Source organism: Dermochelys coriacea, chromosome 4, assembly GCF_009764565.3.
Source record: "Dermochelys coriacea isolate rDerCor1 chromosome 4, rDerCor1.pri.v4, whole genome shotgun sequence".
NCBI lineage: Eukaryota > Metazoa > Chordata > Testudines > Dermochelyidae > Dermochelys > Dermochelys coriacea.
Genome location: NC_050071.1, coordinates 114,925,202 through 114,945,222, shown reverse-complemented (window position 1 = coordinate 114,945,222; position 20,021 = coordinate 114,925,202). Strand labels below are relative to the sequence as shown.

General features: G+C 42.4%; 1 protein-coding gene across 1 annotated transcript; it reads right to left on the bottom strand.

Moving 5' to 3' along the window:
• Positions 1-3,328: 3,328 nt before the first annotated feature.
• Positions 3,329-4,424, bottom strand: LOC119855090 (zinc finger MYM-type protein 1-like). Its single transcript, XM_043513853.1, is given in 2 exon segments — positions 3,329-3,554; positions 3,557-4,424. Coding segments are annotated over 2 exon segments (1,029 nt in total). The 3' UTR covers positions 3,329-3,393.
• Positions 4,425-20,021: the final 15,597 nt, after the last annotated feature.

Below are 20,021 nucleotides of genomic sequence, written 5' to 3'. Positions count from 1 at the left end.
CATGGCAGAGGGGCATTGCTGGCATATATCACATTGGTAGATACACAGGTGAACGAGCCTCTGATAGTGTGGCTGATGTGATTAGGCCCTATGATGGTGTCCCCGAATAGATATGTGGACACAGTTGGCAACGGGCTTTGTTGCAAGGAGAGGTTCCTGGGTTAGTGTTTTTGTTGTATGTTGGGTGGTTGCTGGTGAGTATTTGCTTCAGGTTGGGGGGCTGTCTGTAAACAAGGACTGGCCTGTCTCCCAAGATCTGTGAGAGTGATGGGTCGTCCTTCAGGATAGGTTGTAGATCCTTGATGATGCGTTGGAGAGGTTTTAGTTGGGGGCTGAAGGTGATGGCTAGTGGCGTTCTGTTATTTTCTTTGTTGGGCCTGTCCTGTAGTAGGTAACTTCTGGGTACTCTTCTGGCTCTGGGTCTGTCAATCTGTTTCTTCACTTCAGCAGGTGGGTATTGTAGTTGTAAAAACGCTTGATAGAGATCTTGTAGGTGTTTGTCTCTGTCTGATGGGTTGGAGCAAATGCGGTTGCGTCAGAAAGCTTGGCTGTAGACAATGGATCATGGGGTGTAGTCTGGATGAAAGCTGGAGGCATGTAGGTAAGCATAGCGATCAGTAGGTTTCTGGTATAGGGTGGTGTTTATGTGACCATCGCTTATTAGCACTGTAGTGTGCAGGAAGTGGACTGGTCCAGGCTGAGGTTGATGGTGGGATGGAAATTGTTGAAATCATGGTGGAATTCCTCAAGGGCTTCTTTTCCAGGGGTCCAGATGATGAAGATGTCATCAATGTAGCGCAAGTAGAGTAGGGGCACTGGGGGACGAGAGCTGAGGAAAAGTTGTTCTAAGTCAGCCATAAAAATGTTGGCATACTGTGGGGCCATGAGGGTACCCATAGCAGTGCCGCTGATTTGAAGGTATATATTGTCCCCAAATGTGAAATAGTTATGGTTGAGGACAAAGTCACAAAGTTTAGTCACCAGGTTTGCCGTGACATTATTGGGGATACTGTTCCTGATGGCTTGTAGTCCATCTTTATGTGGAATGTTGTGTAGAGGGCTTCTACATCCAGAGTGGCTAGGATGGTGTTTTCAGGAAGATCACCGATGGATTGTAGTTTCCTCAGGAAGTCAGTGGTGTCTCAAAGATAGCTGGGAGTGTTGGTAGCGTAGGGCCTGAGGAGGGAGTCTACATAGCCAGACAATCCTGCTGTCAGGGTGCCAATGCCTGAGATGATAGGGCGTCCAGGATTTCCAGGTTTATGGATCTTGTGTAGCAGATAGAATACCCCTGTTCGGGGTTCTAGGGGTGTGTCTGTGCAGATTTGTTCTTGTGTTTTTTCAGGGAGTTTCTTGAGCAGATGGTGTAGTTTTGTGGAGGGGGCTCAGGGCTGGGGCAGGGGGTTGGGGTGTGGGGGGAGGTGAGTGGCGGAAGGTCTGGGAGGGAGTTTGGGTATGGGAGGGGGCTCAGGGCTGGGACTAGGGCTTGGGCTGTGGGAGGGGGTGCAGGAAGCAGGCTCTGGCTGGGCAGTGCTTATCTCAGGTGTCTCCCGGAAGCAGGGCCGTCTTTAGGATTTATGGTTCCCTAGGTGGGATTATTAAACTGGTGCCCCATGCCTGACTTGCTCTTAGCAACACAAACATAAGCTTACAGTACTGGAAAACTTGCCACATTCACTTTATTAAAAACAGTTTAATTTAATTAAGCACACTGTAATGCTGATGGACTAGCACTAAAGAAGTAGCGCTATAGAAAAAATTCTGATTTATTGACAATGATGCAAATAATATTTTTTTTTAATTTGTCAACATTTTATTGGAAATTTCTATGACAAGGTATTGAAACAAGGATTTGTTTTTAATTAAAAGCAATCTTTCTGGCTTTTTTGGCTGCAAAATCAGTAATAATGTCATCGTATGACAAAGATAAAGTGATGTCTTGTTCGATTGCAAGAATCGAGTGAAAGACCAGTCAATCGTTCCTGACTCATTGTAGAATGGAAATAGTTTTTAATGAGCTTTAGTTTTGAGAAACTCTGTTCTCCTGATGCTACTGTTAAAGGAATTGTCAGTAGAATACGAGTGGCGATGTACACATTAGGATATATGTCAACAAGTTTGCTGATATGAATAAACTGTACAATGTCCATCACCGATTTTGCATGTGGCAACATTGATGACAATGCACTCAATTCTTCGTACAGTTCAAGTCCATTTAAATCAAAACTGTCACCATGCTTCAGGAGGCTCTCTAGGTTCTTGCACTTCGTCATTTGCTGCTCTTGTTTTCCTATTTCATTGAATTTAGTTATGTCATTGTCAAGGTTCCTTCCCCACTCTGAACTCTAGGGTACAGATGTGGGGATCTGCATGAAAAACCCCCTAAGCTTATTTTTACCAGCTTAGGTTAAAACTTCCCCAAGGTACAAACTATTTTACCTTTTGCCCCTGCCACCACCAAGTGTCTAACAAATATATAACAGGGAAAGAGCCCGCTTGGAAATGTCTTTCCCCCCAAAATCCTCTCAAACCCTACACCCCCTTTCCTGGGGAAGGCTTAATAAAAATCCTCACCAATTTGCATAGGTGAACACAGACCCAAACCCTTGGATCTTAAGAACAATGAAAAAGCATTCAGGTTCTTAAAAGAAGAATTTTAATTAAAGAAAAAGTAAAAGAATCACCTCTGTAAAATCAGGATGGTAAATACCTTACAGTGTAATCAGATTCAAAACATAGAGAATCCCTCTAGGTAAAACCTTAAGTTACAAAAAGACACAAAAACAGGAATATACATTCCATTCAGCACAACTTATTTTATCAGCCATTTAAACAAAACAGAATCTAACTAGATTGCTTATTAGCCCTTTACAGGAGTTCAGACCTGCATTCCTGCTCTGGTCCCAGCAAAAGCAACACACAGACTGAGAGAACCTTTGTTTCTCCCCCACTCCAGCTTAAAAGTATCTTGTCTCCTCATTGGTCATTTTGGTCAGGTGCCAGCGAGGTTATCCTAGCTTCTTAACCCTTTACAGGTGAAAGGGTTTTTCCTCTGGTCAGGGGGGATTTAAAGGTGTTTACCCTTCCCTTTATATTTATGACAGTCATACAAAAATCCAAACTGTTCATGGTGTGCTCATAAGGTATTAAACCTTTCGTCAACGGCAGATATTGCTTTATCCATCACAACATTAAAAAATTAACCTCAAATTTCTTTTCTGGATCATCTCTGGGCTCATCTGCGCCTTCATATTCCGCTTACCGTTTTTTCCTTGAAACTCGTTTCATGTTCGGACGTGGAAATTATGGTTCTACACAGAGTGCCTGTGCAAGCTCTCTTGTTGTAATCTGTGCTTCTTTGAATCCATTTTCTCTGTATTTCACTAAAAAGTCTCATGTGTTGTTTAGTAAGGTAAGTGTTGAATCAAGCTGCATCATTGGACTCTGCATTATTTTGCTTACACTTGAGATTTTAACAAGAATGTCATACCAGATTACAACAGATGTTAGAAACTTGAAGCTGGATATTTCAGAGGCCAATGACTGTGCTTCACTTTTGGATCTCTGGCTTCTTCCGAAATAGCAACCAGTGCTTCGTAATCTTCCTCAGGTTGATATCTCAATGTTTTTGTACTTTCTACTCCGTTTTCCCAGTGTGTCTCAGATAGAGGCTTAACGGTAATATCATTGACATGTGCTTTGAATATTTGTCATCGTTGAGTGGAAGCTGAAAAGAGCACGTAAATGTGTTGCAGCAAACCAAAAAATGAAATAGCTTCTACAGAAGACTTGGCCATATCACACAAAATCAAATTAAGGCTGTGGCATGCACACGGAACAAAAAAGGCTCGTGGATTTTCTGCCAGCAATCTAGCTTGCACGCCAGAAATGCATCCTCTCATATTGGCACCATTATCATAGCCTTGTCCTCTAATGTTCGTTACGGACAATCCCATTCGTTTTAGTTCATCAAGGAAAGCTTGAAGAAGTCCAAAACCTGTAGTGACCTCTACTTCTAAAAATGTGATAAATGATTCCCTAACTGTAATCTGTGCTGAATCACTAATATCGACAAATCTCACTACTAATGACATCTGTTCTTGATGACTTATGTCCGGAGTGCAATCTAGAATTACGGCAAAATATTTTGCCAAAGTAACCAATGAAACAATTTTGTCTCTCACTTTATCACTCATTAGCATGATCAATTCATTTTGAATTCTTGGTTCCAAATAGTGGTCATGTATTTCATTTTCAGTTACTCTTCGGAGACGTTCACTCATCACTGTGTCAAATTTTCGCAGCAGTTGTACAAGGCCCAAAAAATTGCCATTTTTGGGCTGGAATAATTTCTTAATGCTTCCTTTAAAAGCAAGATTGTTTGTTGATAGATATACTTGTAATGTGGTGTTGTGCCTTTTCATGTTGCGGTAATATATGACTAAGATTTTTCCAATCATTAATACCCGTGCTTGCTATCTTAAAATTGCAACTATTGAAAAGCTTGCATGGGAAACAAAATATAGCATCCTTGCATTTAGAGTACACAAGCCACCATCTGTTGATAATTTCACCCTTAGAAAGTCTTTTGTAGTAATTGTTTTCTGTGAATTTCCTACCTCTAATGTCTTTAGGATATTCAAGATCTTTTATTCTTCCAGGGCCTTTCTTAAGTATAATGGCACGGAATTCATTGTTTAAAGATTGCAGCCATGTGCCAAAGTCATCTATATCCAATGCTAGTATAGTTTCAACTGTTGTAATTTCTTGTTTTGTGTCTGCATCTGTTTCAAATGATTGTTCTGTGTGTTGTTGCATTTCTTGAGCTTCGTTGGCATAAAAATTTTCTTCGGCATTTACTTGATGATCTTGATCAACTTCGTTGTTTTCATGATGTACAAATTTAAGTATAGAACCCTTCTGTGCTTATACGGCTAATCCTATTTCGTCTTTCCGTTGTTTTTTTTTGTGACCCAGAAAGTTGTTTTCAATATGACATAACTTATAAGGGTGCTTTTTAAAGAAATAATGGTTTAAATTATCAGATTATCAGAAATATTATTTAAAATAACTAATATAGGATAGGAGTATTTGTGGCACCTTAGAGACTAACAAATTTATTAGAGCATAAGCTTTCGTGAGCTACAGCTCACTTCATCGGATGCATTTGGTGGAAAAAACAGAGGAGAGATTTATATACACACACACAGAGAACATGAAACAATGGGTTTATCATACACACTGTAAGGAGAGTGATCACTTAAAATAATCCATCACCAGCAGCAGGGGGGGGAAAGGAGGAAAACCTTTCATGGTGACAAGCAAGGTAGGCTAATTCCAGCAGTTAACAAGAATATCAGAGGAACAGTGGGGGGTGGGGTGGGAGGGAGAAATACCATGGGGAAATAGTTTTACTTTGTGTAATGACTCATCCATTCCCAGTCTCTATTCAAGCCTAAATTAATTGTATCCAGTTTGCAAATTAATTCCAATTCGAAAGCTTATGCTCTAATAAATGTGTTAGTCTTTAAGGTGCCACAAGTACTCCTTTTCTTTTTGCGAATACAGACGAACTCGGCTGCTACTCTGAAACCTGTTAATATAGGATAGTAGTGAGTCTGTGACCTTGAGCTAGTGTGCAGACACCTCACAAGGTGCTCCACCCTGATTGAGACACAGTCGAGTTGGAAACCCATGTCATTTTTACAAAGCCACTTTTTAGTTTTAAATGTATAGTGGGAATCAGTCAATGTTAGTTACAACTCTATATCCACCTTATTCTGTAAATAGATCAACAGCATTATCCAGTTTAATAAGCTGGGTTTCCAAGCAGTGGCAAAATATAACCCTAGTTTTACTTCTAGGTAAAGCACAAAGTGACCAAAATGAAGTCAGCACAGAATCATCTCATCTAGGTTAAGGTAGCACAGAAATGTTATAGAAGTCCTATTGTGCCTTATTTTTGTTTGGAAAGACATAGCAGCACATTTTGGGCACGGCCGGAAATACATGAAAATCACTACCTCTAAAGTTCCATCAAAAACTGACATTTTCACAGCTCTAGCATGATCTGTTGCACAGATTCCTCACAAGGAAGTGTCCCTGGCCTTTTTAACTCATATTAACTGTGTATTTACTTTATGAAAGTTGGACAGAACATGGTGAAAATGTAAGACATTGGCTGCCTAACCTCTGGGCTGGCAAAAGCTATACTGACTCACTGGAAAAAAAAGCAAGAGAATCTGAGTACAACATATTGTCACTCTATACACTAGTAAGGAGATGAGCATATTGTAGTTGTTGGAGGGCTCTACTCAGCAGTAGCAGAGCTATAGGAAAGCCAGTCAACATTTTTTGTTTCTCTGATGAAAACTGGCCCACTCCCTGCCCCAAACCGAACTGGTCAAAAATAATTGTCAATAACTTAATTTTCTGTTTTTGACTAAGATGTGGATTTTTTTAAAAAAAAATATTGAAATTGGATTCAGGATCATTAGCAAGCATTTATGGCAAAGTTGTTAAATCTAAATGGCAACACAGTACTGCTTTCATGCTTGGCTCACTCACCCCCCCCAGCCTACTGGTCCAACAGCTGCAGTAGAGAAGGAGATAGGTGGAAAACCGCAGTACCCCAAAATCCACCTCTTGGGGTGCAGAGAGGCAACAGCAGCAGCAAACCCTCAGGTCCGATCACACGCCAATGGGCACCACTGCCAGCCCAACGGACCATGGTGAAGTTAGCACAGCATCTGATCTCAGGGACGCGGCACCCACGGAGCCACAGCAGCTCATCCTGCCCTGCACAGCTCCCTCCCGGATGAGATGGATCGCTGCCAGCCCAGGGGAGAGATGCGCTCCCCAGCTAGGGTGATCAGATGTCCTGATTTTATAGGGCCAGTCCCGATATTTGGGGCTTTGTCTTATATAGGCACCAATTACCCCCACCTAGGGTGACCAGACCGCAAATGTAAAAAAATCAGGACAGGGGATGGAGGGTAATAGGAGCCTATATAAGAAAAAGACCCAAAAATTGGGACTGTCCCTATAAAAGTGGGACATCTGGTCACCCTACCCCAACCCCCATCCTGATTTTTCACACATGCTATCTGGCCCAGCCAGCTGCGTGTGACCATTCCAATCCTGGCTGGCTGCCGAGGAAGTGAGTTACTTTCACTTTCATTCCTCAGCATGCAGTCAGTCACCCCCTTCCCCTCACCCAACCCAGCCCTGCCGGAGGGGTGGGGGGAGAGAGGGGTGCTCTGTGGGGCAGGGGGAGAAGAATGGATGTTATGGGGGGCAACAAAGGATACTGCAGCTGCCGAGCCTGCCTCACCTTACGCCAGGGGAGAGAGTCACACTCACAGGTGAGTTCCTCTTTTCCCCCTCCAAGCCCCCCTTCCCAGAGACCCCAGCAGCCAATCTCCTCCCTCAGACTGTGCTGCATTCGGCTTCTCTAGGACCCAGCAGCCCTGCTCTTACATACTCCACTACTTCCTGTCTGTCCCAGCACAGTGGTGCCCTAGGCAGAGTGGTGCCCTACGCGGCTGCCTGTTCTGCCTATGGCTAAGGACGGCCCTGCCCGGAAGTGACTGGCATGTATCTGCGGCTCCTAGGCAGCCAGGGGGCTCTGCATGCTGCTCCTGCCTGCAGGCACCACCTCCGTAGATCCCATTGGCCACAGTTCCCAGCCAATGGGAGCTGCAGAGCCTGCACTCAGGGCAGGGGGCTGTGCGCAGAGCCTCCCTGATTGCCACTGCACCTAGGGGCTGCAGGGACACACCGGCCGCTTCCGGGAGCTGCGCGGAGCCAGGGTAGGTAGGGAGTCTGCCTTAGCCTTGCTGTGCAGCTGACTGGTCTTTTGGCTATTAAAATCTCCTGGATTGCTTTCAATAGCAACCGGGAGATTGAGACCGATTCTGGGAGACTCCCGGCCAGTCCGGGAGGTTTGGCAACCCTACTTCACCATGCCCCTTTTTCTCTAGTTACACCACCTGTGCTGGCATCCAGGGGGCGAGAAGGGACAAAATAGGAGCCACCCAGGATTTTCCTATGCTGGAAACTCCTCCAGTGGCCTCATACGGTTCCTATAGTGCAGCAACATAGCTGAGGTTCTGGCCCTTTATTTTCCAGCAGTGAAAAGCCTGAGTGCCCTGTTGTGGTTTGCAACATTGACAGCAAATGGAGGAGTAAAATGTAGCGGTAGTACTGTATTTTTCCTATTAAATCCATACCAGGATTTTCAGTCATCTTTTGATATATTTTTATATACCATTGTTGGAAACTAGGAATGGCAATATCCGTAAGGATTTAGAGGTCCTAGATATAGCATTAGAAAGTATTTATAAGTGCACAACCTTATAAACTGCAGAGCTTCATTATGCAGACCTTAATCAGGCAAAACTGCCCACAAAATCTGTAGAGAGACAAGGTGGGTGAAGTAATTATTGGATCAACTACTGTTGTGAGAAAGACAAGCTTTTAAGCCACCCAGAGCTCTTCTTCAGGTTTGGGAAAGGTATTCTGAGCATCGCAGCTTATCTCGCTCTCCAATAGAAGTTGGTCCATAAAAGATATTACCTCTCCCAGCTTATCTCTCTCATATCCTGGGAATGACATACACGGCTATGATGACACTGCAGGCTTTTTGGCTGATTGAGGAGCTCAGCTGGTCAGGCTGGTTTGTGGTTTTGTAACAATGCAGCATTTTTCATATATTCTTGGAGATATTTGTGAGACACTCAGAATGTTGATGGGTGTCTAGAAGTTAAATCTGAATTGAATGCCTTAATAAAGTCTACTAGCATGAGAATTAGGTTTAATGACTGCCTTTCTTGGCAAGCATGTACAACTCTTACATTATTACAGCCACTTTATTTCCCTGTAATGGGTGCAATACCTCATCACACTTAGCAACAGAAATACCAGTGTCTGCTAGCAACTGGAAAAAAAAATATGTTTCTTGGGGTGTTTCCGTCTATAAAATTAGCAGTAAAGCCTAAGGAATATTTTATGTTTTGGACTAGTCCTTCCATTGGTCTCACACAGGTATGTCTCAGGATAAAACTGGGCCTTTTCATTCTATTATCTACAGGCACCAAGACAAACGCCACCCAGACAAACACACTATGTAATGGCATTAATCTAAACTGTGAGTGGCAGATGAGAATTTGGGTCACTGTGTTCTGAGGAGACTGTAAATTCATCAGTGCACTATATGTTTGCTGTGCATCCTTGTATAGCCCAAAGGCAATTCAGACGACAGCACGTACTTATTTGTACGGCACCTAGCACCACAGTTCTGGTCCATGACTAGGTCTCTTTGGCAGTGCAGTAATACAAATAATAAATAATTATAATAAAACCATTGCTTTGTCATTTGAGTTGAGCCAAGTTTGCAATTTTAGACTTTGAATCTAAACTTCCCCCAAAGTGCTGGGTGTTTGGATATTGAATTCCTAATCAGACCCATTTCAACTAACAGTGGTTGCCATTGAAAATGCAACACTTGGTAACAGGTATCACACTGTTGCCACCATTATTTCTTACTAGAAGATTTTCAGTAGAGAATGAACTGCGGTATGTCTGATACTCAGACTATCTTAAAGCTGAACCCAGGCAAACCATGTCCTCTCTGCTGCAGCAGCTATCTGTGCACAACTTGAAAGAGTATGCTGGTGGACATGCTCCCCCTACCTATCTGAGAGTTTCTCTGAAGTAAGGTGTGTTTTGGTACACCTCCCTGGAAGCTGCCACTCTGTATGATGGTGCCAAAGTAAGACAGTACAGTATAACAGACAGGACCAAATGTTCAAAACTATGTAACAGCAATAATCCATGTATACAAAAATAGTTTCACACACAACTGTAGTAAATATACAGTAGAACCTCAGAGTTATGAACACCAGAGTTACAAACTGACTGGTCAACCACACACCTCATTTGGAACCAGAAGTACAGAGTTAGGCAGCAGCAGCGACAAAAAAGCAAATACAGTACAGTACTGTGTTAAACATAAACCACTAAAAAAAGGGAAAGTTTAAAAAAAAAGAAGTAACAAGGTAAGGAAACTGTTTCTGTGCTTGTTTCATTTAAGTTAAGATGGTTAAAATCAGCATTTTTCTTCTGAATAGTAAAGTTTAAATCAATGTTCAGTTGTAAACTTTTGAAAGAACAACTGTAACATTTTGTTCAGAGTTACGAACATTTCAGAGTTACGAACAACCTGCATTCCCAAGGTGTTTATAACTCTATGGTTCTACTGTATGCACATTTTTGAAAATATGGGCAACAGGGGGTGCATCTGGCTTGCAATCAGGGCTTAAATTCTCACTAAATATTTCCCGGAACCCCACAGTTCCATCCCTGTGGGCACGCCTTGGCTCCCGCGAGTTTGAAAATATTTACCAGAGCTCAGCTTCGGACAGCACTGGCTGAATTTATGCCCTACTTGCAATAAGTAATCTTGGAGAGTATGTGTTAATAATATTTTCCCAGAGTAGCATAGTGATATGTTGCCTACTCTGATTTTTCAAGGAGAGGTTTTACACCTCGCCAGCTTGAGCACTGAAAACTCCTGCTTTGTGCATGCAAAAATGCACCTTCCAAAAGCTGCCCATTATTTGTTGTTTATTGAGCACCATCAGTGTGCTTGGTGCTCTAGAACTATATAAGGAGATGATCTCTGCTCCAAAGAGCTCCTAGCATTCGCAGAGACAACAACAGAACTCAAACATTGGCATTACACTAGCAGATGGATCAAGCTCAAAGTCTCCTGGATTTTAGAAGGATACACTTTATTTTTCATACGGTCTTCACAGATCCTAGAGACCAGGATTAGATCTTCTGGAACTGGACTTGTTTGAAGAGACTCATTAAATATTATAGTCACTATGGGCCTGATCCAAAGCGCCATTGTCGTCAATGTAGGTGTTCTGGGCCAAGGTGCTCGAAGCACCATAGGCCTGGCAGAAGTACTCTGAGAAAAACTAGGCTTACACACAGCTGTGAGTTATTGATTTATTGAAGGTTAGTGACCCACCCGCAACGGGGACTCCAAGCATTGCAGTCACGGAGGCAGGGAACCCAGCACACTGGAGCTTTGCCTGGGACGGAGTCCGATAGAGGGGCAGACAGTCAGCGTTAATATGCATTACACAAAAACAGCTCATGAATATAAAGTTAGGTGCTTCTTAAAGGGGGTCTTTCTACTACCTGGCGAAGAGCCATGCAAAGCAGCTGTGTCCTTCAAAAACTATCTCTATCCCACAATAATGAAGCAGCTATCTATGTCCCACAGTAACCTCTCGGCTCGAGAAAGCGGAAGTTCCCTGGCTAGGCCGTAACAAAGTCTTCCGCAGTCCCTTACAGTAGGTTTTGAATCAGGCCCTATAAAAATATAAAAACACCTTTTTTCCAATCACTGGACATCACCCCAAGCACATGAGCAACAATATATCAAACAAATGCTGTAGTCACCAGTGTTTCTAACAATCATGAGATTAAACTGTCTTCTCCTGGACTCCTGCAATTGGCAGATGAAATGTGAGGTGATTGTAACAAGCCAGTGAAAGCTTGCAATTGGACAAGATTGCTTGCTGTTTGCTGTACCAAAATGATGTATTTAGACTAGTTTAGACCTGTCTAATGGGAACAAACTTTTTGAACTCTGATATAAACAATAAACTCTGCTTTTGAATGTAAATTAGGAAGGATATTGTGATATACTAGCATGGGGTAGCCAAAATTACTGGCCTTTCGAACCACATACGACAATCTTCAGAAGTTCAAGAACCAGGGCCCTGCTCCTGCTGAAGCCCCAAGCCCTGGCAGGTGCACCCTGCAGGGCTGAAGCCCTGAGACCCCGCTCCCTGCTGGGCAGAAGCTCCTACCCCACCACCATACTGCAAGGCAGAGGTCCCGAGCTCCCCTCACTCATTCTGTTAGGTGGAGAATGGGGGGTGGAAGTGGGGGCTCTACAAGCTGCACTTTAATGATAAAAGAGCCGCATGTAGCTCATGAGCCACAGTTTGGCCATTCCTGTACTAGCAGCAACTGTGTGAGGGCCATTGCTCCACTGCAAGCTGCTAACCTGAACTCAGTGCTGAAGTGTCAATTTGAGGAGAACCCCCTCCACTCTACTGTCCAGGAACTGAGGCCATTGTTCCACCTTGGAAGTGCCCCCCCCCACCATTCCCATTCTCTTTTCACAGGCCTTCTCTTATCACAGCCCAAATCCACTAACGCTTGTTCTGTCAGTTCATTAATTTGTACAACCATCATTACCTTAAAAACATGGTGCGGTCTGTTAGCGTTGGAGGAGGTTGATTCTGCCCCATAGTTACATTCCATGGTCAGACACGCCCTCTTGATGTGCCCCTCCTCCCTTCACTGGAAAGAAATCACTTCTGGAGGGGTCTGAGGTGACAGAATACTCGAGTTGCCAGCTTGACTGTGCCTCCAAGGCATGGACTTTGGAGAGTGGAGGGGGCATGAGCCAGGGACATATTTGGGCTCGAAGCCCTGTCTATTTGGCATGAAGGTAGCCCTCACCTGGTAATTTTAGAATAGCCAGCTTGTATGTGTTGCAACCAGACCTCCCAATGTAGCGTAGAACATATCCTACATGTTCAGAAATCATGAGATTGGCTTACAAATCATGCCATTTTAAAAAATGAATAGATTTGGGCTTCTTTTCATTTGCCTTCTGCTTTTTGAGCCGACAGGGTGCATTTGGTCACCTTTTCCAGCTTTTCTGTTTAATCATAAAAGCTAGAATCTTACTTTATTTTACGGAATTTGTAATTCTCTCCTAATCACAGCACTTCAGGAGTTGGGCCTTTTAGAGAAACACCAAAGATGACAAGACTTGAGAGAAAATTGCAAGTTGACAACATTGTGATTCTAGCTTACAAAATTAAGACCTCTAACCACATGGTTCGGGTTTTTTTTTCTTCCTTTTTACACATTTCTTCCTTTTATTGTCTCCTTTTATTCCTTTTAAATAGGTGGTCCTCCCTCAGCTTTAGGGGCTGTGGTAAATTGCCCTTATCTGGGCTTAAAAGCGTCAGCTGTTAGAGCACATCACTACAAAATAGGACAGGCAGTAAAGAATGCAACTGAAATTCTAAGGGAAATTTAGTTAGCAGGATGTAATTACCCAGTTGGACTTTGGCCAGGACATCATAGGGTAACTTCTCTACTCTGACAAAGCTAGCAACATGAGGTCTCTAATAACCACAGTTCCATCAATACTTCGCTTTTTATATGTCATTATCTAAAAGACTCTGTCTGTAGCAGTGTGACCTCCTAACACCGCTAGAGAATTGTTTCAGTATCAGAAGCTCAATTCAGTATCAATTCAGAAGAGAGGGATTCCATTTTATATCAGATGGAACTCTAACATCCTAATGTCAACCTCCTGCTTCCCCTGTCCATAAACTGGCACCATCATTATCATCTTGCTTCCGTGTCATTTGTACAGCGTTTAAGAAATGCAAAGTTAGTGAATTCAAAGCTTTCCTGGAGTGCACAGTACAGTATGTTAACACTGCTATGCTTTCCATACACAAAGAGTGGGATTCTCCCTCCTACTACAGCCATTGTACATTGCTGCAGTTGTACAAAGTCCCTTAGCTGACCAGGAGACAACTCCCCCAATGCAGGCACTGCACAGGATACCATCTCACAAACCTTAGGACAAGGGGCAGGAGGGGAGTTCCTAAAGCAACCACAGCTGAGGGTATTCTCAGCTCCTGCAGAATAGCCCAAAGGCAGTCCTAGACTTGGCCAGGGACACAGCATCCCCATAGCAACCCAGAATGGGACAGGCACAAGGGCGGCCTAAAGCCACCTTTGCCTTTCCTCTCCCCAGGATGCCCCTCCTGAAGGCACAGCACAGATTCTTAGCCAAATTCTGACTTTCCACAGGGGTGGTTTACTTCAGATCACAGGGAAAAAAACAACAGAGAACAAAACCACCAGAATACCCCATGAAGAGAAAGTAGCCTATAAAAACCATCATCTTGATTCACTTCATGGTTTTACCTAATCCAGCAGAGAGGCAAGAAGTCTCTTCACATTTAAAAGTGCACCACACAGCAAAAAGAATTATAGCATCTCCTCTACCTTCACATACCTCAAATACCTTATTACTTGATCTTAGTTTTTATTTATAATATCCTATTACCCTCACTCTGTTTGAATATCATAGAAGTACAGAATATGTCACCTTTAATATTTGATCGAAAGAATTTCTGGGTTTTAATTTAATATCTAGTTTAAAACATTCTGGCTTACTGGTGCAACCCTTTTCCAGCCTGATGCATGTGAACACATCACAGAGCTGTGGTACAAATAAACAGTTTTGAACATGTTTCAGCCTTTCACATAGTCTTTTTGAGGTGTCTACTACCTGTAAGTCAGTTTGTGATTTCCATGGTGGACTGGAAACTTCAGGTTAATTAAATGTATCATGACTGCACAGTGATAGACATGATCAAAGGCTGACCCAGTTAAAAACCAGCAACGTGGCAACAATTCTATGGACTGTCTTTGCATGTAAGCTACTCCATTTCTTCCCCACCTCCTTATCACTGCTCTATCTTGAGAACTAGCTGTTTCAATGGCAATAAGTAAGTAAGCTTGGAAGGAAGCCAGAGAAAACTGTGCCAGCAGCTAAAGAAGCTAAATAAATCCCTCACCTGGGAGAGGAGCAGCCTTCCAAAGAAACCAGTGACAAATGCAGCCTTGTTAATTAAATAAATTGAGCCCCAATTCTCCTGCCCTTTTCCACTTGTAGTGGCTTTCTAATCAGAACAGAGCTGGGATGGGGCTGAGTGGAAGGGAGCTTTGTGCTGTGGCCTCCTGTTGCTTCTTAATACAGAAGTCTCTAGTCTGCAGAGTCATGGCATTGGAGGGAGCAAGCTGGGGGCCTTGGCCATTCTGCAGCACCATGCTCATTCAGACCCATAAGGATTTGTCAGTGTATGTAACACTGACCTCAGAATTCTCTTATTCTACTTTCCCCTCAGGGGCTTTAGGGTAGCAGATGGAATTGAGGTGTCCCCTGGCTCCTAAGGAATCTGTGCTGACATAGCATAGGGGAGCCATGCAGACACACTAGACCTCCACACAGACCCCCTGGCTCCCTGCCATGGTCTTGCGATCAACAGGATTCCCTGGCTCATTCATGGAGGTGAAGGGCAAAGGCCCACCGGTGCTCCACAGGGGGAATAAAACTGACTGCACCACCCTGATGCTATGATTGCAAGGAGACTCTGTGGGCTGAAGCTTGTGACATTTCCTCTCCTTTTTAAGTAGGATTTTTTTCATGTAGGGTTTGAACTAAGCCTCATTTGCTAACCAAATTAATACCGCCCTTGGAGATAGCCTGGAGGAAACAAACAAAACAGTGTATGGAAACGGATTGGAAAGTGTGCCAAGAACAGGAGAGGTGCAGCAGCCACTAACAAGTAAGAAGCTGCTCTGCCTAGGGCATCAGCAGCAGAAGGTAGAGGCGGAAAAGGGAGGAGAGTTCATTATCTGAGCTTAGTCACGTCCACATGGGCTGAGAGCAATAGTGTAAAACGTGTAGTGCCTGAAGATTGATCCTCTGCGCTGATTGGCCGGATACAGATGAGGTGATATCAGGTGGTACATACTTGTTGGCTCCCTCAGGGAAAAGGGAAGGTTGGGTTGTGTTGGAAGCAGGAAGGGTGAGTCACTCACATTCTATTTTCTTGAGGGCCATTAAGCAACATATCGTGAGATTAGATGTGTAACCAGTACCGCTGCCAAATAGAGGAATGAGTAAAGCCGGGAATGAAAGGAATGGAAATTAATTTATAATTAATTAGTGTCTTGTAGTGAAAGTGAGTGAAAAACGCATTGAAACAAGTAAACTAGAAAGGAACAAAAGCTGAAAGGGCCTGACGTTGCAACGAGCCTTAGCTCAGGCCTCCCATGCTGCACCACAGTAAATGCAGGCATCAATAACAACACTGAAGCGTCTCCGTGCCTGGTGTACAGGGTGCACTGACAGATGTATATGAGCTAGCGTCTGAGCCCACAAAATTAATTGCAGGTGGAAAATTGTGCAGAAAGTTTTTTCATACAGTTGGAGGCAGTTTTTGAAAATCAGTCCCAAAATTTTGCTTAAAATAAGGATAACTTGGTATGTGTCAAGATGATTGGAAATTATTTTAAACCATGTAACACTATTGGATAGGGTGCAGCACTGATTCCATTTTATATTTCACTATAAAGCTTTGAGGGTTCTTGGTTCTGGGTGTTTGTTTATTTTTTCATCCAATACACAATGGGTATAGTTAAGAAGTTCATTGACGTTCACAGGTTGCAGGCTACCAGTTCTGGGACTATTCCCCTCTTTAAGGGAATCCCTCTGAAACCTTTACTGCCTCTGAAACTAGAATGAATTTTCCAAATCTGCCAACTCTACACCTCTTTCTCAGCAAGAGATGCAAGTTATAAATCATGAAATAAATAAATAAAAATGCAATAAACTATGTTTCATTGAAAAGGAAACCACAGTTCTTAAGAGATATTGCTAATCAGTGTGTATATATATATATATATATAACACAATAGTCCCTGACCCAAAGACTTAATAATCTAATATTACCCAGCTCTTGATCTGGGACTCAAGAGACCCGTGTTTAATTCCTAGTTCAGCCACAGACTTCCTGCGTGACCTTGGCCAAGCCATTTAATCTATCCTGTATCTCATTTCCCCATTATAAATGGGGGTAATACTTCTCTTCTTCACAGGGGTGTTGTGAGGATAAAATCCATAAGTGCTTTCTGATGTGCTCAGTTACAGAGAGAAGAACCGTATCAATATTTACTAACTTGACGATGCAACAAGTCAGTGAAGAGAGATTATCTAACAGTAGGGAAAAAATGGATAGAGGGAGCAAAAGCATTGTGCAGATAGTCACTGTAGTCATGTGTCTTGGTGGATCAGCTTGGTGGATCAATAAATCCTCGGCTAATACCTATGTAAGTGGACCCATTGCATTAAGTAAATACTTCTCAGCATGAGCTGCAGAAGTGGGTCCTTAATAACTGCCTGAAAATAAATGAGGACTAAGAACCTAATCCTGCAAATCATTACTCATGCAAATAGCCCCATGGAACTCAGTGGGATTAACCTCTCCCTTTACATGGTAAACTTTTTAGGTCACACCTTATCTCATTTATCTTAGAGTGCCAGACAGACAATTGTGTCAGACAATTATTTACCAACAGTAGGTGTTGAGATTTAAAAAAAAGCTTTCTAAACTGTTAAAACACAAATTAGTATATGACCTTAAATCAAATTCTAATTAGTTTTCAAGCAGCATTTTTCTTACTTTGTCGATCTGTAAATTTTGATTAGTATCAATGGAATGTGTTTTCATCCTTGTGTGTGTGTGTACACAGTGAAATCGACGTTTACCGACATTTACTGATAAAAATTGAATCCTTCCAAGATTAGCTACATGGAGGGGTCTCAGGCTAGACCATGCACTGGGCTGTGCCACTCTGGTTTAGTCCTATATTCACCTGGCAAGCAGCCATTAAAGGAGCAATACTGTGCACAGATAGGCAGAAATAGAATAGGCTTAAGGTAACAAAACAATCAATGAATGGTTGCATAACTGTAGCTAGTTAAGGATGGATGTTTGCCAGCATGCCTGGAACAGTTGAACCCCTAGAGACAGCCCTGGCCATAGCTCAAAATGTTCATCTATGACTTGGCGTGACTTGAAACTATCAAAGGTTGCCGGCTGCATGTGATGCATCTTTTTATTGTACAGCATTTCCCAGACCTGAAGAAGAGCTCTGGATCAGCTTGACAGCTCATCTCTCCCAGTAACAGAATTTGGTCTAATACAAGATATTATCTCGCCCACCTTGAGTCTACTGTATAGTTAGATACATACAAGCTTGCCTCAGTATATGATTGCCTGAGCCAAATGCTGCTGCTAATGCTTTCCTTGCTTCTGATTTGTTTCTTGTCAAAACATTCTCCTAATATCTTTTTTTTTTTTTTTTTGGACAAAAAGATGGTTAGCAGCTAGAATTCAAATCCAGGAGTGAGGGTACAGCATGCACCTTAGATCCCTAAACATAAAATTGGGATAATTGGTAACTGATTATTAGTTTTTCACCCCTTTCTAAAGAGCCTAAAGTACTATCTCCCCAGCCTCCTCAGCAATTGGCAGCAATTCCTCTATAGTGATGCTTCGCAGTGGGTATTAGGGTCAAATGCAAATGTAATATACCCATGGTTAAGCCTTCTCTTGTTAGATGGACTTTGTAAATAAAATTGCATCCATTAAGTAAAATAGTAGTAAGAAAGCATGTGTGTGTGTGCATGTGCTACCACATCAGCAGCATCATGCCTTTGCCAATCTGTTATATAAAAGATTTGTTTGCCTGTAGCAATATAAGTGGCGGCATAAAATATAATCAGGTACAAAACCATGTACGCATTTGAGCTTTCAGAGTAAAGCCAACAAAAACCTGTGACTACTGAAGCAAATTCCATTTCTGTTCTGCTCTGCCAAAAGCAACTCAACCCCGCATGATATGGTGGATTCAAGTCTCAACCAGTGTGGTTGCCTTTGAAGAGCAAACTTTTGGAAACATCCTGCTTAGAAACAATTCAGCCTATAGTACCAATGTCTTCTTACTGAGGATATTTGTATGAAAGACTATGTTGTTTTTTATTCTACAAAAAAACCCAGTACATATCTTTTTCAATGTAAATGGAAACTGATATTAATTGATTGTTGAGACTGAAAGGTACATGCAGCTGGGCTCTATTGTTGCAGAAACAGAATGAGGGAATATTAAGATCCCCACCCGCCCCAGGGGAGTACATAAGAAGGGCCCTACTGGGTCTAATCCAGTATCCTGTCTTCCGACCGTGGCTAATGCCAGGTGCCCCAGAGGGAATGAACAGTAATCATGAAGTGATCCATTCCTTGTCACCCATTCCCAGCTGCTGGCAAACAGAGGCTAGGGACACCATCCCAGCCCATCCTGGCTAATAGCCATTGATGGACCTATCCTCCATGATATCTAGTTCTTTTTTGAACCCTGTTATAGTATTGGCCTTCACAACATCCTCTGGCAAGGAGTTCCACAGGTTGACTGTGTGTTGTGTGAAAAAAATACTTTCTTTTGTTTGTTTTAAACCTGCTGCCTACTAATTTAATTTGGTGACCCCTAGTTCTTGTGTTATGAGAAGGAGTAAATAACACTTCTTTATTTACTTTTCTCCACACCAGTCATGATTTTATAGACCTCTATCATATCCCATTTAGTCGTCTTTTTTCCAAGCTGAAAAGTCCCAGTCTTATTAATCTCTCCTTATATGGCAGCCATTCCGTACCCTTAATCATTTTGTTGCCCTTTTCTGAAACTTTTCCAATATATCTTTTTTGAGATTGGTCGACCACATCTGCATTCAGTATTCAAGATGTGGGTGTATGATGGATTTAATACCATGGTAGTTAAATAATGCTTTCCCCCAGGCTGACCTAAAGATTTTTGGGGAGGATCAGTTAGGTGATTGTGATCATTATGGAGGGGAACTGGTTATGTTTTGGAGAAAGGCAGAAATAAATGGTTTGCAACCCACCAAAAAATGCTCAGGGCAACTCTGCTTGTTAAAATGTTTACCTCTCTCCAAGTATATCCAATTTGCAGAGCTGAAATCAGCCACAAGACCATTCTTCCCACCCCAAACCCACAGGAAATGTGTGATTTATACATTTAATTGCTTCCAATTTATTTTTCAACGGTTACCAATAATCACTTGTCATGATTTAACATTAATTTCTAAAAGTTCTATTCTCTCACAATTTCACTACATTGTCACAAAGTACAGACAAAATCTGTAAGACCCAGCTGAAGATGAAGTTAAGCAATTTTTAATGCACTTAATTCAGATTTTTGTCAAAATATAAGAGTTATAAATGAGGCATTTAATCTTCATTAAAGTTTGGACAGAA